General features: G+C 46.8%; 1 protein-coding gene across 5 annotated transcripts in view; it reads left to right on the forward strand.

Moving 5' to 3' along the window:
* MYO18B (myosin XVIIIB) overlaps nucleotides 1–26,174 on the forward strand; it is a 243,277-nt gene that overhangs the window by 80,719 nt on the left and 136,384 nt on the right. For all 5 annotated transcript variants that reach the window (XM_075898877.1, XM_075898880.1, XM_075898881.1 and 2 more), the window contains 7 exons: nucleotides 2,838–3,030; nucleotides 5,099–5,179; nucleotides 7,313–7,460; nucleotides 12,717–12,876; nucleotides 14,497–14,680; nucleotides 15,678–15,873; nucleotides 16,698–16,807. In XM_075898877.1, the coding sequence (XP_075754992.1) occupies nucleotides 2,838–3,030; nucleotides 5,099–5,179; nucleotides 7,313–7,460; nucleotides 12,717–12,876; nucleotides 14,497–14,680; nucleotides 15,678–15,873; nucleotides 16,698–16,807 (1,072 nt within the window). The remainder of the gene's footprint in view (nucleotides 1–2,837; nucleotides 3,031–5,098; nucleotides 5,180–7,312; nucleotides 7,461–12,716; nucleotides 12,877–14,496; nucleotides 14,681–15,677; nucleotides 15,874–16,697; nucleotides 16,808–26,174) is intronic.

Below are 26,174 nucleotides of genomic sequence, written 5' to 3' on the forward strand. Positions count from 1 at the left end.
CCTCGCTCTTCTTTTCAACTTACTCTCTGTTACTAGTTTTGCAGTCAGTCAGCTGTGTTTCCTGATTCTCTTTCTTTTTCAAAGCATTCTTCATAAGCGTGGGTGGAAAGAACCCCTTTTCTCAGTGCTACAGGAGATCAGCTTTGCCTTCACACTCCTGTGATGCCTCCAGATGCTCTTTTATGAATTCCTCTTTTTAGATTGTTTGTCCATTTTCAGCTATATTGTGTTCTTTCTATTTTACAACCATTGATTTTATTAAAACTGAAAGTACAAGTTGTCGTGGTCATAAACCATGGCTTACAGAACAGACTGTTTTACAAGTGATAGGAAACTAAAATTAAGAAGTTACCAGCTTGCCTTCTAAGCCTTCCTATTCCTGTAGAAGGGAAATCTCCTTTTCGGTCATGTTTATGTGCGTTTTTTAGGAGCCCAAGGATGGCACTCAGATGAGATTAGTTCTGTTTTTTTCTATCCAGTGTGCATCTTGGAGAATGGAATGTCCAGTTAGCACAGTTTTTGCTGAGATGAAGTATTCCTCACAGTCAGATGGGCCAGTTCCCCTAGTTAGTTTCACTTTGTTTTATTTCCCTGTAGACCGCGTAGTCACTATAAAGACTGGGGCACTGTGGCGTGGAGAACTGACTTGTTTACTTATGAATAATGGCTGTGAATTTGAAGGATTGAAATCAAGGGCATTAATATGTACAGAGTCATAAACTGGTTTGGGAATCAAAGACAGCCACATAGATTGCCTGATATGAGTCATTCCCTAATGAAAAGTGTGATGTGAGCTAGCTCTCAGGAATTACAGAAGTGTCTATTCAAACTTAATTACTGGACATTTAATCATCCTGTTGGGGTAGTCTGATGTCTGGTGCGTCTAACATTTGTAATGGTGCCCTCTGTCCTGAAAACCCTGACTGCAAAATCCCAACTTTTCTCACTTGGTTCTCAGCGGTGATGCAGCAGCTGCTATAGAATGAAGAACTGGTTCCTGTTTTATTTTTATTTTTTTTTCATCCTCGTGTAAATCAGGGCCAGCTCCAGTGAAGACAATAGAGAAAAGGATCAGGCCACCGTGGCCTCTTTGTTTTTAATCCATTTCATTGCATTTATACCTCAAGCTATCAAATTCAGCATCTAGATTCAATCCTATGACTGGAAATATCCCATATGGTTTCTTCTGGTTTATTGCAGCCTGTCCAAAGATGATTCTCCGCGATCTCATGGAAGAGCAAAATGCTGCAGGCTGTTTTAAAATCTTGAATAATGAAGCATTAGCCCAAAGAACGTGTCTTGTACTACTCTGTTCCCTTTAACATTCGTTTTATTTCTCTGGTTGTTATTTTAAAATCAGCTCATCAAAGCCTTTTGAAACATTCCAACAAAAATACAGTATGTCACAGTGGAAAACATGTTTTTCTATTCAGTCAAGAACATTTTTCTGACTCCCACTGAGTTGATGGGGTCTCAGGAACTTAATTTGCTTTCAACTTGTACTCACAATTTCAGACTCACAGGACATGTCCGTGGTGCTTGGCAAGGATGGTGATAGGAAATTCTTTAGGTGAATTCTAAATATACTTTTGTTTCTTCCTGTAAACGGGTACAAATCAATGAAGTTCCATAGAATCATGGAATCATTGAGTCAGAGACATCAGGAGGTCATCTAATCCAGCCCCCTACTCAAAGCAGGACCAATCCTACTAAGTCTCAGGGCTTTCTCAAGCCAGGATTTAAAAAGATTCCACCCCCTCCCTAGGGAACCCTTCCAATGCTTCACTACCCTCCTAGGGAAATAGTTTTTCCTAATATCTATCCTAGACCTCCCCCACTGTAACTTGAGGCCATTGCTCCTTGTTCTGCCGTCTGTCACTACTGAGAACAGCCTCTCTCCATCCGGGAAGTTGAAGGTTGCTATCAAATCCCCCCTCACTCATCTCTTCTGCAGACTAAACAAACCCAGATCCCTCAGCCTCTCCTCATAAGTCAGAATGCTAATGCCTGGCATCTCTCCATTCCAATTATTTTCAGCAAATCTTTTCTGCTGGCATTTGCCATTTGAAGCAGAGCAGCATAACTCAACCTTTTCAGATGTAGATATTTTTAAAAATCATGGTGCTTTCTCTAGGTCCCGTTCCCATTAGTATTTTTATCTGAAGTATTTGGCATGGATAGAAGCAAAGCTTGGAAGAAGTTGCTGGAAATATAGCTCCTCTCATAGTGACCTGCAGTATGGCTCTTCCTCAGAACATATAGGCTGTACATTGCCTCACACCCTTTATTTTCCTACAATCGGTATTTTGGAACTTAAAACTGTCATTGACATAGTCCATATGTTGATCAATTAACCATCCTGACGATAACTCTGCCACCCAAAATTAAGCTCCACATGTCAAATTCGGTGCCTAAGAAGAGGTACCACGTCGCATCATCAATGAAATGTTTATTAGTCCAGGTTAGGAATAAGCTAGTCCAGATTTTCTGATCAAGACTGGAAGCAGTACCCAGTAATGAATAAAACAAGGAGGACTTAGCTAAAGTTCAGACACTAAAGGGCAGGAAAATACCAGTATCTATGTGGCTTTTAATACTCTGTTTTTTAAATTCACAAACCCATGCCAACCAACAAAGCACTGTTCAGATAGTAAATGTGTTATAATTATTGTTCAGGGTCATAGGACTGTTATGATTAAAAATGCTTCCTGAAATGATTATTTACATGAGGAAGGAATCATTACATTTGGGCAAGGGAAATAATTTCAGTTAACCAAATAGGACTCAGATATGTTCTTATCTAAAGCTTCTATGCTATTTTTACCTCATTCTCTCAGGTCTTTCTCATCCAGTCACCTCTCCATGGCTTCCATCATGGTGGTAGATGCCCCTGGTTTCCACAACCCTCGACACCAGAAGAAGGAGCGAGCTGCTACTTTTGAGGAGCTTTGTCACAATTATGTGCATGAGCGGCTGCAGGCTCTCTTCTACAAGAGAACATTCGTGTCTGAGCTGGAGCGGTACAGGGAGGTGAGACCCCTGATCTGGGATCTGAACTGCTGTTCCACTTGTTGCATGTTGGCCAGAGGGCTCATGGCTCTTTAAACACTGGCTTTTAATGAGAAGAGTAACTGCTAAAGCATCCTGAATGGAGACTGAAGTCCTCATCCATGTCTCCATTCCTCCTTGTTCATGTGTTACTCCTCCTCATAGAATCATAGAACCATAGAGCTGGAAGAGACCTCAGAAGGTCATCAAGTCCAGCCCCCTGCTCTAGGCAGGACCAGTTCCAACTAAATCAACCCGGCCAGGGCTTTGTCAAGCCGAGACTTAAACACCTCTAGGGATGGAGACTCCACTACTTCCCTAGGTGACCCATTTCAGTGCTTCACCACCCTCCTAGTGAAATAGTTTTTCCTAATATCCAACCTGGACCTCTCCCACCACAACTTGAGACCATTGCTCCTTGTTCTGCCATCTGTCACCACTGAGAACAGCCTCTCTCCATCCTCTTTGGAACCTCCCTTCAGGAAGTTGAAGGCTGCTATCAAATCCCCCCTCACTCTTCGCTTCTGCAGACTAAACAGACCCAAGTCCCTCAGCCTCTCCTCATAAGTCATATGCTCCAGCCCCCTAATCATTTTGGTTGCCCTCCGCTGGACCCTCTCCAATGCGTCCACATCCTTTTTGTAGTGGGGGGCCCAGAACTGGTCACAACACTCCAGATGCGGCCTCACCAAAGCCAAATAAAGGGGAACGATGACATGAACAAGCAAGCAAGCAGCCATGTGTGGTCTCCAACTCCCAACAGAAATCCCATTAGCGTTCATCACTGGCTTCAGTTTCCCTTTGAGGAGCTTTGTCACATGGATGGCTGTTTGAAGAGGCTGTTAGTGACAAAATTGAGCAGTGCGATATCCCAGATAGAGAAGAGAAAATGTTCAATTATCTAAGAAACAAGTTGATGTAAACCCCACAATTGCAGCAAGTCAAAAATGAACCTATATTTTAATCTCTAAGGGCATGTCCACACTAGAGAGAATATCAACCCTCCGTAGGTTGATTTTCTGGTGTTTGATTTAGCGGGTCTTACACAGACCCATAAATCGAACACTGAGGGCAGCCCCTGCTGGCATCCAGCACTCATTCTGCAGGGAGTAATGGAAGCGTGTGCTCCCATCAGCCTCCCACTGTGTAGACGCTGCCATGCCTTGGTTTAAGGTAAGCTGACTCCAGCTACACATTTTGTTTGAGTGACATGCCTCCCTCACAAAGCTCAGGCACAGTTTGTCTTGATATCAGTCCAGATAAACTGGTTCCAGCTCAATGTGCCGGTCCCACACCTAAACCTGCAGTGAGCTGCCTGGCTAAAATACCATGGAAAGTCGTTAAAACGGTGGATTATATGGAACACGCCCTATTCGTCTGCTGCTGGGGCAAGGAGCCACCTAACTCATGGCAGCCCTGAGCGAGAAACAGTTACATTAGCTGCACAATGTCAAAGCATGTGTGTAAAATGATGCTTTTCAGAAGCGCTAAAAAGCCCATTGGGGAGTGGCACACTCCAGTGATGTAGCACGAGGAAGAAGCTGTCAGTAATGAATGGCTGGCTCCTATCTATGTGGGGCAGTGAGGCTAAGAAAGTGAACAGCTGTAGAATCAGCCACCTGATAATATGGGGAGGGAGGAGTTTGACTTAGAACTCTCAGCACTGAGAGGAAAGCTAAATAAAAACAACAGACAGTCTGCAAGCGGCACATTAAATAATTGATTGTTTTCAGGCTGCTTCTTTGTTAAGTCCTGCTTTATCATCACATTCATTATTTATGCCACGTGTCTGACATTCACCAAACCACTGCAGACACCTTTTGAGCATCCTCCTCCTGACAGAATTACCCAGTGACGTCAGCTGCGTCGGTGCAAGTGCAAAGCAGTTCAAAGGTGTCTGTTACGGGCGCTTTCATCCGCCGACTTCAGACTGTCACTCAGCAACTGGGGATAAGGAGCAGACACAGCTTTTTTTCTTTCAAGTTTATTTCCTCTTAGATTTCAAATGTCAGCTCCCTAATGAAGCAAATGTCTCACTAATGTTTTCCAGGAGAATGTTGAGGTGCCGTGTGAGCTGCCAGAGCTCTCTCCCATGGCCACGGTGTCTGTCATCGAGCAGAACTCCTCACAGGTAACACGGCTGGGAAGCAATGGCTAGGGCTGCTTGCTCTCTGTCCATCTCCATGCTGGCAGGTGCTGGGAAAGCTGCCGGCTGTGGCTCTTGTGTTCCATGAGCATGAGTCTTCCTTTCTCAGTGGAATAAGGGTTTTCCTGAAGTAGTGCATGCAACAGGATGTGCTGGCATGGGGGTTACAGGAACAGAATGCTGACTGGTGGGGCTGTAGCAAAGGCTGCAGATAACACACCTAATATGTCCTGGTATATTCCCTGCGGGTGTTTTTTTTTAAGCTCTGTTATGCTAGGGAAGGGCCAAACAATAGCTACAAAGAAAGAAGTATCTGGTTGTCCCTAAAGCACACAAAGCATGGGCAGCAGCAGTTCCATTTTCTCCACGCACATGACCTGATCCATGCTCCTCAGCCCTCACCTGGATGGACACCATGGTCAAACCTCACAGGGGACTGCAGTCTCTCTGGGCCATTCCATGGGTGTTCCGTGAAGATAGGATGGGGGGGAGGGAGAGGAGGCAAGTCCCGCCCTCATCCGCGCCCCTTCTTTTGAGGTCCCACTCCCCACAAGGGGAGGGGATGAAGGCAGGCAGGCGTGCAGCTCCAAAGCACAGGGAGGGCAGGCAGCACGCAGCCCGATCCTCCCTGATCTTGGAGCATGGAGAGGGCGAGTGCTGGGGGCAGCAACACTCTGTCCCCAGAAGGTCTATAGTAGGTGCTCTGGGGGGTAGAGTGTGGACGGGGCCAGGCTGGAGGTTTGGGAAGGCAGAGTCTTCCCTCGCCTAGGATACCTGCCACCCATGGGCCATTCAGTTGTTGGCCTGAGACAGCACATGGAGTGAGCAGAGGGATCATTAGTGCCTAGTGAGTTTTTAGGCTATAGATACCTAATCCCAACTCATTTCCCACACATGATGGAAGAGCCCTCACTAGAGTGCAATATCATATATAGCATGGCTAACCTGCATCTAATCTGGATGGGTGATCTAGAAGTGAAAGGTTCAATATCCCATCTATGACTATAGTCCACGGCACCAGCCTGTGAGTGTGTGGTGTTATCTGTGATTTGCAATCCTGCAGGCTGGAGAACGTGCATACAGAAGAGTCACCACGACAGCGGAGGGACATGCATGTTTGTGGGATTTGTTTGTGTGCCTGGAACTCAACTGTAAGGCAATTCAATGTAGTACCCCAGCTAAACTGCAGCCCTGTACCTCCAAAGGTGCTGAAGTTTGCATTCCAGTGCGAAAGCTTTGGGAAGGAGCTTTTCCACTGGGATTTCCCCGTGCATGCCAGGCAGAGTTTGCATTTCTAGGCTGGGAGACATCCGCATGCCCTGTAGCTGTGTGCAGGCAGAGTGGGATTTTATCTAGTTCTTTGCTACGGCTGGCCATACAGAACATTGTAAAAAGATTTTGAGACTTAAAGCCAGCATCTGGGAACGTTTCCGTTGACAAGACCTTATGCCAGTGGGCGCTGCGAGTGTCCAGGAAAACTGCACCTGGTGCTTGCACAGCAGACAGATGCATTGTAATTCTACTGCATCTGATAGGTCTGTGTGTCCCTCTCCTGGCCAATACTAGATGTCCCCCATTCACAAGGGTTCTTTCCGGTTCAAGTTTATATTACTCAGGGACTCAGGTTTGCTCCCTGGGAGCCTGTCCCACAGCTCTTTCAGGCCTTGGGCCTCTCTGATACACATGAGTAGTTTCAGCAAAGGCAAGAGAGTTATAGCAGAGACAGTGGTGGCTGAGTCGGAACCAGGAAGTCTTTCGTGTTCTTGGCCCTAAAGTTTTCCCTTGTCATTTAATTCTGTTACTCAGCAAAGGAAATGGCATGAAACTAATTCATCTCTGTCCTGGGTACTGACAACCTTCAAATCAAGAGGATTCTCTACCTTCTGGCCTCGGAATGTAAAACCTTCCCCCCCGTCAGAAAAAGTAATCACCCCAGGGCTGCTCTGCTGCCTGCAGAACCGGCAGCCCTGAGGAGAGGTAGGGGGAGGGACAGTGGTGGCAAGAGTGAGGAGTAAGCCAGGCAGCTTTATCTTCATAGTCTCATGAAGCATGCACAGCTGGCCGAGCTTGCATTCCTGCTTGCTCCAGATGTTCTGATGGGTTGTTTCATTCTGCCAGTTGCATGTGCCGCCTGGGGGCCAGGCAGAAGACCCCAAGGGCTTGCTCTGGATCCTGGATGAGGAGGTTTTGATCCCAGGCTCCAGCGACAGCGTCGTGCTCGACCGACTGTGCTCGTACTTTGCCAAGAAGGGCGCAGAGAGCGAAGGTGAGAGTGAAGGGGGGTCTGCTTGTAAAGCCTGCAGAGAGGTGAAGGGTGCTGCCCCTTTGGCAGGGAAAGCAATCAAATACCTCAGTGCATTTCTCTCTGCTTTGGAACTGGAGGTGGTGATCAGGTTTGGGCGGCAAAGGACCAGGACCAGCCTGAGTGTGTCTCTGTTGGCGACTGCCAGCAAATGTGACTCTCCGTATTTTATCTGTGGAAGCACCACTGTTGAGCCAGGGGGACACTCTGGTTCATGTTACCTTATTTTCACTAAAGACCAGCCCAGGGTACACACACTTATTGCTTGTATTAAATGCCACTGTTGAATCACATGGAAAAGGGATTTAACCTGATCACACACACACAACCATTCACTCATAAGCAAACAAACCCTGTCTTGCTTTTGCTTAAAGTTACCAGTCTGTTGCTCACATTAATTCACTGGCCAGGCAAGTTGAAGCCCAGGAATGGGGGCTTCTCTTGGTCCAGACCAATGCTCCAACCTTAACAAGATGAGACCCGGAGATTCATGCAAGACATCCCATCTTTTATAGGACTTTTCTCACATTCAAGTCTATACATTTTGTTGCATCAGTTCTTTGCCATCCATTCTGTTTAACATCTGTTTATTTAGCAGGTGTGCTTTATTATGACATCAGTATGTTGGTGGTTTCTTCCCAGTGTCATTTCAAGGCTGCCTTGTTTGTAAAGGGATGCTTGCCCTTAACACTCCAAGGCCGTCCATAATGTCCTACATTGATACGCTTTGTTTGGGCCTCAATTTATGGTGCCTTGACGCCTCTGAGTCTTCCAGCCCCTTCTCTCCTTTCTTCCACTATATGGACTCTGAAACTGCTGGGTCTACAAGTTGTTACCTCTCCGAATAGTCACATTGTACACTCATTCACCCCTCCACCCCCACCCCAGGAACTACACAATCATTTCACACATGGGAAAAGGGATACAATTGTCCATACAAAAGATATCAATCTACTTCCAATACAAAGCCTCTGCTAGTACAAACTTTCAATCATTCATCATATTTCTTTACAGAACACCACCTGTATTCTAATTACTCCTAAGAACAACAGTGTGATCATGCTGAATCACAAGGATCCTTCTGATCTCCTTCTCACATAATGGAAGGTTACAAAACTTGCATTCCCATTATACTGAAACTTACATTTACATTGTACCGTATTGAGTGGAAGCTGTAAACAACAATTCAGTGGGTGTTCCATGCAGTACACCCTTCCCCCGTCCTGTCAGCTTCCTGCCAGATCTTTGGGCATTTGGCGTCAGAGGGTATGTCTACACTACAGCACTAATTCAAACTAACTTAATTCAAATTAGTTAATTTGAAATAAGCTAATTTGAATTAGTGCATCTAGACCTAAAAACTAGTTCAAATTAGTGTTTTGCTAATTCGAACTAGCATGTCCACACTGAGTGGACCCTGAACCGAAGTTAAGGCTGGCTGGAAGCAGTGCCGGCAGGGCATCAGGTTAGGACTTAGAGTGTGGAGCTGCTGCCTCAGGCTAGCCGAGGGCTGCGCTTAAAGGGACCCGACTCCCACCCCGGACAGACAGTTCTCAGGGTTCCCCGCTTCCTTGTCTAACTCGATGAGGGACAGCAAAGCAGTCCTGTCTTGGAGTGCTCTGAGTGCCCACACTCGGCACATCACAGCACTCGGCCATCAGCCCGGCTGCACTTGCTGCAGGCTGCCATCCGGTGGGGTCAGTCAGGGGGCTCTCAGGATCCAGGAGGCCCTGCAGGAGAGCTTCCACCCCGAGGAGCCTGCAGAGCCACCCCAGTCCTCCCCATTGGGGGCTCATGCCCCATTCCTCCCTCACCTCCTTCCACTTACCCCTCCCTAGCCCCCCTTCCTGATATAAAAAATAAAGAACACGTGTGTTCAAAAATAGAACCGCCAGCCTGGTCCCGGGAAGAGGGGGAGGGCTGGGTGGCAGTGGGTAGCTGGCTCATGCTGTGCCAGGTGCAGGGTCTGCTGGCTGTGTGCTGGCAGGGTCATAAGCACTGTAGCCAGTCTGTGGCCCTTTAAGGGCTCTGGGGCTGGGAGGGGGGCAGAAGAGTTTTCCTGGTTTGGCCCAGAGTGGCCACCAGGGAAAGCTGGGAAGGGCTAGCCTCCCACTAGTTCAAATTAAGGGGCTACACAGCCCTTAATTCGAACTACTTAATTCAAACTAGGCGATAGTCCTCGTAGAATAAGGTTTACCTAGTTCGAATTAAGCGCTCCGCTAGTTCGAATTAAATTCAAACTAGCGGTTTGTATGTGTAGCCCCTATTAAAGTTAATTCAAACTAACGGCTGTTAGTTCGAATTAACTTTGTAGTGTAGACATACCCAGATTGTATCCTTAAGGTAGCACTGGGAGGAACAGAGGTCTCTGAGCCTTTGTTCATTCATTCTAGTCTTTCTCCAGTAGGTGCTGTAGGGGCTTCTCGCTGTGTTTGATCTAGCTTCCTTTGCAGCTCCTGATTACAATTAACAGCAACCAAAGGTCCAAATATTTACAAAGGAGGGTGTAATAGGGGGAACCACAGAAATGCCGATAGACCTACTGAACTAGCAAAGCAAACTTCCGTGAGTGGAAACTCTCTGTTTTATGTTGGGGGTGGGGTTTGCAGTTTTGTGGGGCCGTAAAGTGGTCCTGAAAGCCTATGAAGCAACAGAGATAGCATTTGGGACTCAACATATGACCTCTGAATACTATGCTGCCTCGCCCAGGCCTAGGCACAATAGAGATGATGGGCTGGATACGACCTGCCAAGCCACCAGATCCAGCCCACCAATGCAGCAGGGAACCTCAGGCAGGCTGCCTGCTTGCCCCGCCCTCACATGCCGCTAAGAAAAGCAGTTGCCGGGCCATTTGTGTTCCACCCACTGTGAGCAGGGGGAGAGACTACTTGCACAGTTCCTGCCCCAGCACAATCCCATTGGCCAGTTTCTGGCCTATGGAAGTTGCCTGTTTAAAGGACAGGCAGAGTGTAAAGCATCCCTTCCCTCAGGCTCTTATTTAGACATGCACATATTCCTTGCAACCTATGCAGGAGTGGGGCAGGTAGGGAGCCTGCCTGAAACCTGCTGGGCTGCTGGCTGGGAGTCACCCAGGTAAGTCTCCCAGCTACAGCCTGCCTGTGGCACCCAAGGCCCTTCCTCCCCCCAACTCACTGCCACCCCACATAACTCAAAACCTACCTCCTGAACTGATATCCCCTCCCAGATCCTGTACCCCAATCCTCTGCCCCAGGTCACAACCCAAACCCCTGCATCTCCTCCTGCACCCTAGTTTTGTGCCCCAAGTCATAAGTGCCTCCTTCACCCAAACTCCCAGACCCCACACCTCCTCCTGCACCTAATCCCTTACTCCAAAATCCCTTCTGTATCCAACTTGCATCCCAGACCCTGTGTATCCCCTGTTAATAGCATGGAAGAGTGCAGCCCTCGACCGCTTTCCAAATTCTTGGAGTGGTTCCCCATTAAAACTTATTACCCACCCCTGGGCTAGCCTAACATCTCCTCCATACATGGGAGCCAAGACTCTCTATCGCTGTGGTCAGCCTGCTTGCCAGCCAGCTGTGTGATTCCTGGTGCTCTCCAGTGGATAGGGGCTAGAATAGCTTGGCTTTAATGGGAACTCCTGGTTATGAAGCATGTACAGTATTTGCTTTTGCATTGAATAAATCCTCAGCCATGCAACTGGAGATAAAATTTTGTGTACAGTGCCATCCAAGTGCATTTATTCTCATCTGTGGATGCTTCGCTATTTGCTTCAAGGGCAGCTGGAGCAGTCAAATAAAATGACTAAGGTCTGTGTCCAAGGGATGGTGCAGCTAAAGGAAAGCCAGTTTCAGACCTAGTATCCAAATGATTTCTGGGTAGTGTTCAGGACATCAGTAGTCACCCATCTAACATGACAGTCATGCAGTGTGAGACAGTCCAGCCGTGCTAAACCAGACTAGACTGAAAATGTCCCCAAATTCTCATCTTGTAAAACTCCCCAGGTCAATGAGGGTAGAAGAGTTTGTGGCAAATACCGACAGCTCCAAGAAAATAGCAAGCACATTAGAGACTAACAAAAATATATATGGGATCAAGATATTTAGGATCAGGAGTTCTCTTGGGTAAAACCCACTTCATCAGATGAGCTTTACCCACGAAAGCTATTGAGTTAATACATTTGTTAGTCTCCAAGGTGCCACCGGACTACTCATTGTTTTTAAAGTTGCAGACGAACACGACTCCCCCTCTGAGACTTTTTACCATCCAAAAAAGTAGTTCCATAGGTTAGCTGGTCCTCTGACAGCACCTCTGAAAGGGGGACAAAGAAGTTCTTACTCTCAGTAGTATTTCAGGCCTCACTCCAAAATAACTTAACACCCAGGAAGCAAACTTAAATCTATAGAGCCAGAGCTTCCACTGGTGTGTGTGGACATTAAAGTTGGAAGAGCTGGGCTGACTCACATGAGTGAGGAGCTGGCCCATAGACACCGTCATCTCTGCAGTATGCAAGGCTTAACGAACTGCTGCTAACCCCAATGACCCCTCATAATGGCCTTATATGTAAATGTGCAGGATACAGCGTTTATAAATAGACAGGAGTCTGGCGTCTGTCCAGGCAACAAACCTGAGACTGTGGCATCTCTACCTTCCTGTCTGTTGGCTTGATCAGGGCCACAAGGACAACAGGGACAGTGCCTGGCATGCTATGCCCGAAGGAAAAGCAGCAGCATGCTGGGAAGGAGAATGGCTGAGTTCTTCCAGGCTGCTTTTATAGCTCTGTTGTTTGCCAGAAGGCAGCAGAATTGCACCCTGTGATAGGCCAATGTGGTGTCTATTGAAGTATGTTACTTGTAATTGTGCATCCATATGACACTGCACTTTGCCAGTCTGGCTAGTGTCACTGCTGGGCCAGGGGGCAGGACAAAGTTTCCATTCCATGGTCAGCGTGTGAATGTACATCCTGCAGAGATGGTCTCTGCACCTGCTTTTCTTGGACAGGTACAGCTTATGGCACATAAAGGAGGTGCAACCAAAGAGATTAGCCAGAAGGAATGCTGCTAGATCAGGGCCACTCGTCCCGAGGGTATCTTCTTATATTGGGCTATCCCGTATTTGTGCTAATGGGCACAGCCCCGTTCCTGTTAACTGGATTATAGCTTCCTGTCTAGGCAACTTTGCTAACTTCACCCCACTGACCTTGAATAACCTCTGTTTGTTGGTGTATCGATATTCCAGAGGAAGGCGTCCTTCGCAAATGTGAGCAGATGCTGCAGTGTGAGATCTTCCACCAGCTGGGCAAAGACCCCGTTCGTTACGACCTGACTGGCTGGATGAATAAAGCCAAGCTGAACTTGTCAGCCCAGAATGCCATTCAAGTCCTGCAGCAATCCCAAATGTAAGTGCCAGGCACAGACGGCCTGGGCAGTGTGCAGCAGAGAAACAAGGCACCTGGTGAAGTGGTAAATCAGAGCCAGGAAGCAGAGCATGCTCACGGTGCACTTTGTCACTACAGCACTTTGTCTCACCAATAAACTTTGCCAAGGAGAACTGCTCCAGGGATAACATCTGTCCTTAATGAGACAAAGAGCTTTCTCTGGGATTAGAACCTATTGTACTTGTTCCTGGGGCTAAAGGCACATTAACAGAGGCAGGAAATGCTGCATGTGTTTTTCCTCCCATCTTTTATTAAGCCTAAGAGAAGATGATGAAGCTAAAAACACTTTTATGAGTATTTTGGAACCAACTGAGGGTCATAAAGCACCAGGACAATGGGATGTGCCTGGAATGCGATTGTTTCTCATAAGGGAGGGCTCTGGTCTCAGGGTCACTTATACTGTATAATGATCACAGGGGGGCAGCAAGGGGCCAGGATGGAGACTGGGACAGTGATAACCCCATTGGGGCAGCAGGGGGCAGGGGTGGAGAAAGGGACAGATATCTGCTATATATTTGAGAGAGTTGGTCTGTTTGTGTCTGTCTGTCTGTCCCCAAGCCAGGGGACATGCACCCTGTCCCAGGGTTTGTCCACTGCAGGGACCCTGGAGAGGTGCTTCTCACCTCACCCTAAGCTGCTGCAGTGAGAGAGGTCTGGGGTTGTCCTCTCTCCCTGGGGCAGTCTTCACACTGAACCCTTTATCTCCAACCCCGCCCCCCAGAACCATGATTGAAACGAAGACAAACAAAGTTTGAGTTAAGGACCTAAGCAATGCTGGGTATATCTTCTAGTATTTTATATTTAGTATTCAGAACATTCCAGGTTCTGCTGTCCTCACTCAGGCAATATTCGCACTGGTCTTTGGCCCAATATGAGCACCCAAGCTGGGATTTCGGTACCCAATGAAATTCAATAGGACTTGGGCATCTAACTCTCTTTGGCCCCTTTGAAAGTTCCAACCCAAATCTCCACTGAGGCGTGAGGTCTTTAGTGTCTTTAGCAGTAATTTCAAAGGGCAAACATCCGTTCCAGGAATGGATAGTGGTCCCGCTGTCTGCTCCTGACCAAGGGCGATTGATTCTCAGTTGACTCTTGTGCTATTCAGCACCAGTCCCCTCTAGATTCCTAGAACATCTCTAGACTCCTTGGGGCACCAGGAATTACTCCTTACGCACAGGGCTGCATTGCACCAAGTGGCACGTGGTGAACACCAGTCCTTCTCTCTCAGAACCGATGGTATTTGTGTTGTTTCCTCTAGAAGCTTGGAACTCTAAATTGAATGTAATCAGATAATTATTCATGTCTTTAACCTGCTATTAACCCCCGTCTGCTTGTTGTGTTGGGGTTCATTTCAGAGAGGAGATTAATAGCCATTTCAGAGAGGAGATTAATTAGCCACATTGGGTAGAAAAAGAGATTAATTGAAAGTATGCGGGGCCTTCTGTGAACGGGGCCCGCTGTCCTAGGTCGGCCATGTTCCATGTGAGCCCTAGATGGGCCACTATTGCTACATTCCTGCGATCTTATTTATCAGCCCCCTTGTGACCTTGGCTGACTTATTTCCTTGTTTCATTTTTTAAGAGATGCTCTGAAGAAGCTGTTTCTGCCTCGGTCCAAAATGCTCCTTATTTGCCGATCAGTGGCAGGTCTGGAGGGGCACTCCCAGCAGGCTTTGCAGCGCACGGGTTGCGTGAGGAAGACGTTCGCCAGCAGCTTTGCAGCAGTGAAGAAGAGATCTGTGTGTGCTCAGATCAAACTTCAGATGGTGAGTGACAGAGATTTGGTGCTCTCACATAGGTTAAGGGGTGGGTCAAGGTGCCTTTAGAACAGGGGTGGGCGATAATTTTTGGAAGGGGCCACTTCAAAGTTTTGACATGCCACCTGGCTGCCTGGAAGGGGCAGGGCCTAAACCAGAAGGGGCGGGGCCAGGATGCTTCTGGGCTACCCCATCCACACACCATAATTTGTCTGGGGGTTGGGGAGCCACTTTGCCCCCCCTTCCCACTAGGTACCCACATCACTTGTGCTGCGCCTTGCCGCATACTCCTCACAGGGCGGGGGTTGGGTGGGAGGAGTCTTTGGGCCAATCAGGGCCTAGGAATAGGGAAGCACTCGAACCCTCCTCCCGCCCTGTGAGGAGTGTGTAGCACTTTGATGTGCCATACGCTCCTCGCAGGGCCGGGAGAGGGAGGGAGGAGGAAACATTCTGCTCTGCTTTCGCCCCCAGGCAAAACAGGGCTTGGGGGTGGGGGAGCGCATGATGTCTCCTCCCTGCCCTGTGAGCAGCACGTAGTTCTTTGAAGTGCAGCGTGCTCCTCTCAGGATGGGAGGAAGTTTCATGCGCTTCCCTCCCAAGGCCCTAATTGGCTTGGGGGCAGGGGAGTGACAGGGTCTCCGCAGGCCAGATCAACCCGCTTGGTGGTCCAAATCCAGCCCACAGAGGCCCTTTTGCCCGCCCCTGCTTTAGAACATCGGGCACATGGCTGTTTCTATCTGGATGCCTTGGTGGGATCTCTGTCTCTGTGGTACTGGGCATTGTGCAAACACCATAACTCAAGTTGCTGACAATCTAATCAAGCACCAACACCGATTTGGTGCCATTTTTCTCCATTGGCTACTTCCGTTTCCAACAGCTAATTATTTAAAGCCACTCCTTGTGTGCGGCTGAAAAGCCCCTCAGCAGGTGGAAAGGGAATTCTTGTTTTCCGTTACTTCAGCCCCCACCTCAGATGAATCTCATTTAGCTTTTATTGCTACCACAGGATGCGCTGACAAATCTGGTCAAACGGTCCCAGATACACTTTGTCCATTGTCTCGTTCCAAGAGCGGGAGTGGATGGCACAGATGGGAAGCCACCCTGCCTCACAGGAGAAGCAGAGCTCACTTTGGACGTACCAACCCTGAGAGTTCAGTTGTCTGGAGCCCAGCTATTAGATGCATTACGTCTGTACAGGATCGGTACGGCAAGCCTACACTGTGTGGTAGCTCTGAATTTTTTAGCCTGTGTTTCCTTAGCTCTAGACTTGCAGATACTAATACATGGAAGGCTACTAAATGACTAGCTCCTCATGCCTTCTCCTGACTAGCCACTTCTCAAGGTACAAAACCGTGGGAAGGAGGCGGATTTGCCATGGTTCCTAGCTCCTTCACCCCAGACTGAGGTTCCCCAGGACCCCTTCACCTCCAAGTGTGGTGCTGCCTACTCAGGAGCTGCAGTCCCCTACAGAGCTGAGGAAAGCTCTTGCATATATTTGACATGGGCACCTTGTAAACGAGTTCACATTAGCACAGAGTGTAGGTTTGGCTGAATGAAGGCAGGTTGTACTGCAGTAGTACCTAGAAGCTCCTCTGACTCTGGGGCCCTGTTGTGTTGGTGGTTGTACACACACCTAGAAAGAAACAGTCAAGGGAGTGTGAGTTTACAGTGAAACAGATGAGGCTGACAAAATGGGGGAGAAAGACCCTTCGGTCAGTCCCCATACAGCAGGAGCGAGGTATGGAGAGATTCAGAGACTTGCAGAGCGCAGGATCAAACGCAGCTCCCCTGAATCCAGGTGCAGGACATTAACCGTGAGTTGTGCTGTTCTCCCCCCGCTGCTCCACCATGCACCCCAGGTACGCTGCTGCTCCCTCCTTACCCAGCTCAGGAGGAGAAGAATTTTCTCCCAGTGTTTTGTGTTCCTCAGAGGTCTATAGCATCATCCCTGTTCTAATTCATGTATTAGCTAATGTGCAGCATCCCCCTCTGAAGTCTGTATCCGACTCCTCTCTGTCTCTTCCAGGTTACGCAGATCGCATGGTGCTGACTCAGTTCCGACACCGGTTCCAGGTGCTGGCTCAGCCAGCGATGAAGAAATTCACGTCAGCATATGAGATACCGCATGAGAATAAGGTGTGTGGCCTGCTCACAGGGTGTTGCGGGGAGGGAGGGCAGGGAGAGACCAGTAGCCAGATCCATTCTCATGCAGCATTCAGCCAACCATGAGGTTGAAAAATGAGTCAGGTTGGAGTTCTTGCTTGTCTTCTGGTTTTTCAGCCTTCTGTCTGCAATCGCGAACCCCTTCAGCTTTCTCTCTGCAGCCACCAGGGCTCAGAACTGGCTTTTGTGACCCAGATGAAAACTGAGATTCTCAAATAATCACTTGACTGCAGGAGCTGGGGCTGTAGAAAAACACAAACTACTGAGTATACAGTCACAAGAGCTGGCAGCAATGCAAGTGGCAGGCCATGGAGCTGCAGAGCCAGCTCGCGTGGTGTTCAGGCTAGCAGCTGTCAGAGCCCAGCCTTAACAAAGAAAACTTGTGGAGGCTGCATTTGGGCTAGGGATGGCTTCCCTGGGGCACTGCTGATTTTGATAAACAGTGGGCAGGCTTGCGAAGGCACCACCATTCATCTGTGAGTGGCCTCTGAACCAGCCATGGGTTTTGCCAAAGTATTCATCCCCCAAGCACAAGACATTCTCATTTCCCCCTGCTGTTCTCAGCAGAGGACTAATCACAGGGGGCATGTCTACACTACCACCCTAGTTCGAACTAGGGTGGTAGTGTAGACATACCCAGGGAGAAGAGATGTGTTTGTGCTCCAACATCTATGCATGCTGTGCCAGGCTCTCATATTTCACAAGGTGCAAGGCAGAGACCTGGATTAAACTGCCCTCACTGGTTTGTGGAGGGCAGCTCTATATTCCCCTTGGCTTTGTCCCTGCCTTTTGTTGACAGATTCCAGCGACCTGAGTACTTTAGCAATGTGAGCAGCAGCAAGGACCCTGGCTGGCGTGAGTGTATCTCCTCAGCAGCACTGGGTTTTCACATTCACAACAGACAATCTGAATCCTGGCTGCACTAGCAGCATTTAACTTGCTTGTTGCACAGTGGAGAAGCCATGGAGAAACCAGCTTGGAGATGAAGCTTGCTTTGTTCCTCCTTACATACCAGAGAATTGTATATACTGATTTAAAAGCCCAGCTTGTTGAGGGCCGGTCAGGGCCATATTCTGCAGTGCTCTGGGTTGCAGTTCTCTGGCAGTGTCACTTTATTTTGTGCCACTACTTCCATGTGCTCCGTGGAAGGCAAAACAAGTGGGTGGGTGGTCTCAGCTTATATCTAGCCCCAGTTTCAGCAAACAGCATCAGTGCAGAGTGGGCAAAGCAAAGTTCACAGTAGCAGCTGCTTCAGGGGGTAGCCGAGTTAGTCTGTTACAGAAAAAAAAAAACAAATGGTCTGGTAGCACTTTATAGACTAACAAAACATGTAGATGGGATCATGAGCTTTTGTGGGCACAGCCAGAAATAAACTTCAAGGCAGGGAACCCCTGAGTGCAGAGGGACTTGTTTTGTTAGCCCTCTGCCAAAAGGCTGGTGACATTTGCCTTTGCAGAGACCCACAACGGGCTCACAGTTTGTACTGACAGAGCCATGAAAACAAGAGGTGCATAAGCTCCATAGAGGTCATACCTCCATAGAGGTCATACCTCCCCAGCCTGGCCTGTGCAGGAGAGCTGCCTTAACTGACCGTAGCACTGCCTGCCTCTTTAGTGTGGTGACAAATCACCTCAGATTCCCGTTTTCCCTGCAGTGAGGAGCCTTACCACTCTGAATGACACCTTTTCCCTCTGCCTTCACCCAGCAGAGAGGGAGAGGTGTTGCCTGTGGTTTGGGCAGAGACAGTGCCATAGGTTCCCTCCAGTGGGTGGGTATCTGAGAAGAAGATAAAGTAGGGTTTACAGAAGGGAAGCTGGATAATTTAATCATCAACATCTCTCTCTCTCTGTTTCCTCTCATGAAAGGCCATGTCAGTCATTCACCCACTTGTCCTTTGCATGGCTCATACTTCACCAAGGCTACGTCTATACTGTACCTCTTGCGCAAAAACGGCTGCTCATTACTTATGCAAATGAAGCACGGCAATATTCCATGCCGTGCTTCATTTGCATATGCTTTTCCACAAGAAGGCTACAGAATAGACATAGCGGAAGACACTTCTGTGTCCAACAGTTTCATGGGTGTTTATGGATGAGGCAGGGCAAGGGTGTGATGGAGAATATCTAAAACAAGGTCAATAAAAGCTGCAGAAAAGTTTGACACTGGGTGCCAAATTGCCTTAGGAGTCTATGAAAATTCCAGCTCCAGCCAACTCCTTCCCTTCCCCTGAGAAGTGTGAAAGAAGGAGGATGCTTACGAGTAAAGCCTACTGGTTTATTTGCTTGCAGATTTCATTTGCTTCCACATAGACCTGCAGTGAAAATGGGGAGGCGAGGGAATGTAACTTGTTATGAAAAGGCTGATAAATATTCAATGTCTGGAAAAGCTGATCGGAGATGAATTATACATGAACATGTGCTCCACTCTGCAAACTGTCAGTGTGCAAAGTCAGTTAAGACCTTAGGATTTAATCAGACAAGTTTGATATCCGAAAAAGGTCAATATTGTTATTAGATGCCGTAAGAAGACAGAGGCTGCTGAGTCAGCAGTGCATAAGCAGAGGATTAGAAAAATTCACCCTGTGTGGTGCTGGCCGAAATGACGTTGTGTTATAGGAAGTCTGCATAAAGCTGCATTTAGCTGCATTAACCCAGCCACTAGCACAGATGCGATGTTTTTCTTGGTTCTTGTGTTCAGCATACACACACACTCTCTCTGTAGGACCCAGTCCTTCACACACTGAAGATAATGGGAGTAGTATTGTTGATTCACAGAGTGCAGCATTGGGCCTTAGGAGTATAACATGTGTTTTCTGATCCATCTCTAAAATCTTGGCAACTCCAAGCAAATTGGAAAAGAAGTTTTGTTGAAATTTTTGGCAAATGGAAATGTTAAAAATGTTTGGGTTTGGTTGGATTTTTAGTTGGATATTTTTTTAACTAAGGAAATTTTAAACTAATAATCAGTAGTTCAATTTTTTTTAACCCATTTCTCTATCAAAACAATCTGGCAAAACCAGCACAAATTTGCAGAACATTTGGGGGACATAGAATCGGCGCTTTTCTCTGCAAAAGATATTTTGTACAAACTTTGTTCAGCCTTACCTCTTGTTCAGTATTCACTGAGCCCTAGGGTATTGATTTTCATGCACAGTTACCCCCGTGCAGTCTCTGCCCCTCATTACCCAATGCTGCTTTCATTATTATTATTGTTATTTGTTTGTATTTGTTTTACCTCCAAGACACCTTGAAGACACGCGCTAGGCTGGGTGCCTGTTGTGCTTGGTATAGTACAGACACAGCCTCTGGCTCAAAGCGCTGACAGTCTTAGGGTATGTCTACACTACCCTCCTAGTTCGAACTAGGAGGGTAATGTAGGCATACCGCACTTGCAAATGAAGCCCGGGATTTGAATTTCCCGGGCTTCATTTGCATAAGCGGGGAGCCGCCATTTTTAAAACCCCGCTGGTTCGAACCCCGTGCAGCGCGGCTACACGGGGCACGAACTAGGTAGTTCGAACTAGGCTTCCTAGTTCGAACTACCGTTACTCCTCGTGAAGCCTAGTTCGAACTACCTAGTTCGTGCCCCGTGTAGCCGCGCTACGGGGTTCAAACCAGCGGGGTTTTAAAAATGGCGGCTCCCCGCTTATGCAAATGAAGCCTGGGAAATTCAAATCCCGGGCTTCATTTGCAAGTGCGGTATGCCTACATTACCCCGCTAGTTCAAACTAGCGGGGTAGTGTAGACATACCCTTAGAGATTCTGACTCATGTATTTGGCCCCAGTTAATAATCACTTAAAAGTCACTTGTGAGCACAGCTCGAAATACAAAAATTTCTCATGCCCCCAAACATTCTAGTCCTGACATCTTGGAATGTAGCAAGGTTGTGTTTGCTGTATATGTCCCCGGTCTCCGTGTGTGACCCAGGTCAGATACCGCATTGGTAGCCACATTTCAATGATGCTTCATTCCGTTTTAGAGTGGGCCTAAGGAGGAAGAAGAATCAAGGATGTGTACATCAGAGACTCACCCAGTACACTTAGAAGCTAGCACCAGAGAAAATGTGCATTCTTGCTTTCCTTGTAGATTTTGTACATCCTGGCTCCACATGGCAATTTGCATTGTTGCATATTGAGAAATGAATAATATGCATTACATACTAGGTCTGACATCCTCCCGGAAAGCTTATGTCAGGCTTTCATGGGCAAATCTGCTTAGCTTTTCACAGAAGTCAATATAGATAGATCAAAGCAACCCATATTTAACAAAACTCCTTGCTGGAATGGATTTGTTAGACTTTGACACATTGGCCTAACAAATCTAGGCTCTCACACACACATACAGGCATGTGTGAACACTCACATATACACTAGGTCGATAAGATGCTCTCATTTTTTATAAGTGAAAGAAAAATGGGACTTACAGTAGTCTCACATAAATCTGCAAAAGATGTGTCAGTTCAGTTTTGATATGAAATCTTCAGTGATGTAAGATAATATTTTTGCCAGCTATACTAGAGAAGAGGTATTCGAAATACAAGATGTGTTATGACTGATGACAACGGGCGTCACTGAGAATTAGCCAAGGTTTTATATCAGTAAGAACTGTGGAAGCTGCTTGAAATACTAATCAGTTCAGCAATACTAGAACCTGCTTTGTCCTCACCCACAACAATTTCCAGTTTGGGACAATTTATATCTTCAAGTCAGCGGCACAGCCATGTATACCCGCAGAGCCCCACAATGTGCCAACATCTTCATGGCTGACCTTGAACAATGTTTCCTCAGCTCTTGTCCCCAGCACCCTTGCTCTACTTACGCTTCATTGATGACATCTTCTTCATATGGACCCGGGAAGAAGACCCGGGAAGAATTCCACAGGGATTTCAACAATTTCCACCCCACCATCAACCTTAGCCGGGAACAGTCCACACACGAGATCCACTTCCTTCACACTACAGTACAATTACACAATGGACACATTTCCACCACCTTATATTGGAAACCTACTGACTCTTACGCTTACCTACATGCCTATAGCTTCCATCCAAGACACATTTCCCAATCGGTTGTTTACAGCCAGGCTAAGATACAACCAGATTTACTCCAATCCCACAGACGGAGACAAGCACCTACAGGATCTATATAGAGAATTCTTAAAACTGAAATACCCCCCCAGGAAAGTGAAAAAACTGACAGCCAGATAAGTACCCAGACATCAGCTTCTTCAAGACAGGCCCAACAAAGAAAACGACAGAAGACCACTTGTCATCCCCTACAGCCGCCAACTTAAACCCCTCAAGTGCATTATCAGCCATCTACAACCCATCCTGGAAAATGACCTCTCCCTCTCACAGGCCTAGGGCGACATGCCAATCCTTGCTGACAGACAACCCCCTAACCTCAGATATATTCTTTCTAGCAACCAGGCAGCACACCTCCATCGTACTCATCCAGGAATCAATCCTGGTGCCAACTCTGTCCACACATCTATACAACCAACATCATCGCAGGACCTAACCACATAAGCCACCATATTGGAGGCTCATACAACTGCACGTCCGTCAGTGTGATCTATACCATAAAGTGCCAGCAACGCCCCTCTGCCAAGTATATTGGCCAGATTGGACGGTCTCTATGATGAAAGATATTGGACACAAATCAGATATTCGGAAAGGTTACACACAGAAACCTGCCAGGCAACATTCTCACTTGCCCACGCACTCATTAATGGATCTCAAAGTTTCCATATTATTGTAAGCCAATTAAAAAAATCAGCTTGAAAGGGAAGTTTGCGGAGCTTAATTTCATTTACAATTTTGATATCTACAATAGAGGTTTAAACAAAGACCTTAACTGGAAAGCCCACTACATTCCATGTCCTAATGATATAGAATGCCAAACACCACATACTTAAGAATACTTAGAACTTTCTCTATCAGCTTCATTTAGCATGAAAACATAAGAAACATAAGAAAGACCAGACTGGGTCAGATCAAAGGTCCATCTAGCTCAGTATCCTGTCTGCTATCAGTGACAAATGCCAGATGCCCCAGAAGGAGGGAACCCAACAGGTAATCCTCATATGATACCTCTCCTGTCATCCATTTCCAGACAAACAAAGGCTAGAGACACCATTCCAACCCATCCTGGCTAATAGCCATTGATGGACCTAATCTCCATGAATCTATCTCTTTTTTGAACCCTGTTAAAGTCCTAGACTTCAGTACATCCTCTGGCAAGGAGTTCCACAGGTTGACTATGCGCTGAATGAAGAAAAACTTCCTTTTGTTTGTTTTAAACCTACTAATTAATTTCATTTGGTGATCTCTAGTTCTTGTATTGTGGGAATAAGTAAATAATTTTTCCTTATTCATTTTTCCACACCAATCCTGATTTTGTAGACCTCTTTTCTAAGCTGAAAAGATCCAATCTTTTTAATCTCTCTTCATATCTCTCTCCAAACTCCTAATCATTTTTGTTGCCCTTTTCTGAACTTTTTCCAATTCCAATATATCTTTTTTTGAGATGAGTACATATTATGCAAGATGTGGGTGTACCATGGTTTTATATAGCGGCAATAAGATATTCTCTGTCTTATTATCTATTCCTTTTGGCTACATCTAGACTGCATCCCTCTGTCGACAGAGAGATGTAGATTAGGCACACGGAAATTGCTACTGAAGCAGGGATTTAAATATCCCACGCTTCATTAGCATAAATATGGCCACCACTTTTTTTTAAACTGAGGTTTTTTTTTAAATCCCCCCAGCAGTCTAGACATTGATCTGTCAAAAATAAACCCTTTTTCGACAGATCCTGTATTCCTCAAAAAATGAGGTTTATAGGATCTGTCGAAAAGGGTTTATTTTCGACAGATCCGTGTCTAGACTGCTGGGTTTTTTCCCAAAAAACTCCATTTAGAAAAAAGCGGTGGCCATGTTTATGCTAAGGAAGTACAGGATATTTAAATCCCTGCTTCATTAGCAATTTCCATGTGCCTAATCTACATCTCTCTGTTGACAGAGGGATGCAGTCTAGACATAGCCTTTTTAATGATTCCTAACATTCTATTTTCTTCTTTGACTGCCCCTGCACATTGAGTGGATGAAAGAACTCAACTGTGAAATTGTGGAACTGTTAACTATGGTTTGTAACCTATCCTTTAAATCAGCTTCTGTACCCAATGACTGGAAGATAGCTAATGTGACACCAATATTTAAAAAGGGCTTTAGTGGTGATCCCGGCTGGTAAGATTAACGTCAGTACTGGGCAAATTAGCTGAAACTATAGAAAAGAATAAAATTGTCAGACACATGGATGAACATAATTTGTTGGGGAAAAGTCAACATGGTTTCTGTAAAGGGAAATCATGCTTCATTAATCTACTAGAGTTCTCTGAGAGGGTCAACAAACATGTGAACAAGGAGGATCCAGTAGATGTAGTATACAGGCAGTCCCCGGGTTATGTACAAGATAGGGACTGTAGGTTTGTTCTTAAATTGAATTTGTATGTAAGTCAGAACTGGTACATATTGTAGGGGAAACTCTAGCTAAACATTTCTCCAGAGCTCAGTTTTACTTCCCTCAGTCCTTTATTCTCAAGCTGAGGTGTCTGCTGAGAAAAGCCGCTCCGCGTCTCCCTGGTCTGCTGGGGGGGGGGGGCGCTAGCTTCGCATCTCCCTGGTCTGCTGGGGGGGGGGGCGCTAGCTTCGCATCTCCCTGGTCTGCTGGGGGGAAGCAGCTAGTGCGGGGTTGCCTCACCCTGTTTGTAAGTAGGGATCTGATGTAAGTCGGATCCATGTAACCCGGGGACTGCCTGTACTTACGTTCCCAGAAAGCCTACTCACTGCTTCTTTTATCTGGTTGTTAAGCCATGGTGGCACTTTCTGGTTCTCTTAAGTTGGGTCTTTATTATGGAGTCTTTGAAAAGTTTCTATGCACCTTGCAGGGATTTTACTTTAGTCACTGTACCTTTTCATTTTTGTTGAACTAACTTTCTAATTTTTGTGTAGTTCCTCTTTTTTAAATTAAACATCACAGTGCTAGGCTGCTGAGGTGGGAAAACAGCAGCCTAGCACTGTTTTGTGCTAGGGATGTTAAATTTTATTACATTATGGTCACTATTTCCAAGTGGTCCAGTTATGTTTACCTCTTGGACCAGATCCTGTGCTCCTCTTAGGACTAAATCGAGAATTGCCTCTCCCCTTGTGGGTTCCAGAACCAGCTGCTCCAAGAAGCAGCCATTTAAGGTATCAAGAAACTTTATTCTTCATCCTGTCCTGAGGTGACGTACACCCAGTCAATATGGGGATAGTTGAAATCTCCCACTATTATTGAGCACTCTTGCAAATCTTTCAATACTCTCTTCCATTCACAACACGAATAAGAGAATTATTCAGAACTAGCCAATTAGCCCGTTATAAGACAGATTTTCAGTTCTCTCCTCCACCTTGGTCTTCTCTCCTGAGCCTCCGGTCTCTCGCTCCCTCTCTCTCTCCTCCTACTGCCTCCCCTCTCTCTCTCAGCTCTCCTCCCCCTCCTGCCTCTCTCTCCGTCTCTTTCTTTCTCTTCTCCCTCCTGCCTCTCATTCTCCCTTTCTCTTCTCCTCCTCCTCCTGCCTCTCTCTCCCCAATGTCTCTCCCCTTCCCCTTCCCCTTCCCCTTCCACTGTGGCACTTGACTGAGTGCTGCCTGCTCAGCCCGGCTGCTGCGAGGGAGGGGGGCAGGGGCAGTGACGTACACGGCCAGGGGGCGGGGCCTTGTACATCACCGCCCCACCCCCTGTTCCCCTTCCGCTGCGGGAGAGCCCAAACAGACTCACAGACATTGGGCTACTATATATATGATTATTACAGATCAGTGTTGGTGCTGGGTTCAAGGGCCTGCGGCCTTCAGATGCTTGAGCCTTTCTACTCCCTCTCTGCTCTTGTTCTTTTAAAGTCACTTTACTGCTGGATTCGATTCAGTTCAGAATGCTATAATGGTGCCTAAATTAAATCTATAGCCATATGTATAAGTGTTTGACATTTTCATGAATGGATGGTGAAACCTTTGCTTTGTTCTGTCCTCTAGCCAGCTACAGAGCAATTCAAAGGAGCGAGCCAAAGGTGCAACTTTCATCATTTTTATAATTTGGGAACCAGCTTCTCAGTGATATTTTGTCACGAGCCAGTCTTTAATGCCAGCCCTGTATACCAGAAGGCTATGGAGTGTGCCAGAAAGGTCATGTACAATGCTGTGGCTTTTAAATATTTCTCATACAAATGTGTCACCGGGACAGAGGGGTGCATTTCTGAACAAGAAAGGAGACTATTCTGGGAGGGTTTTGTGTGGGATGCT

Source organism: Pelodiscus sinensis, chromosome 15 (genome assembly GCF_049634645.1).
Source record: "Pelodiscus sinensis isolate JC-2024 chromosome 15, ASM4963464v1, whole genome shotgun sequence".
NCBI classification, from domain to species: domain Eukaryota; kingdom Metazoa; phylum Chordata; order Testudines; family Trionychidae; genus Pelodiscus; species Pelodiscus sinensis.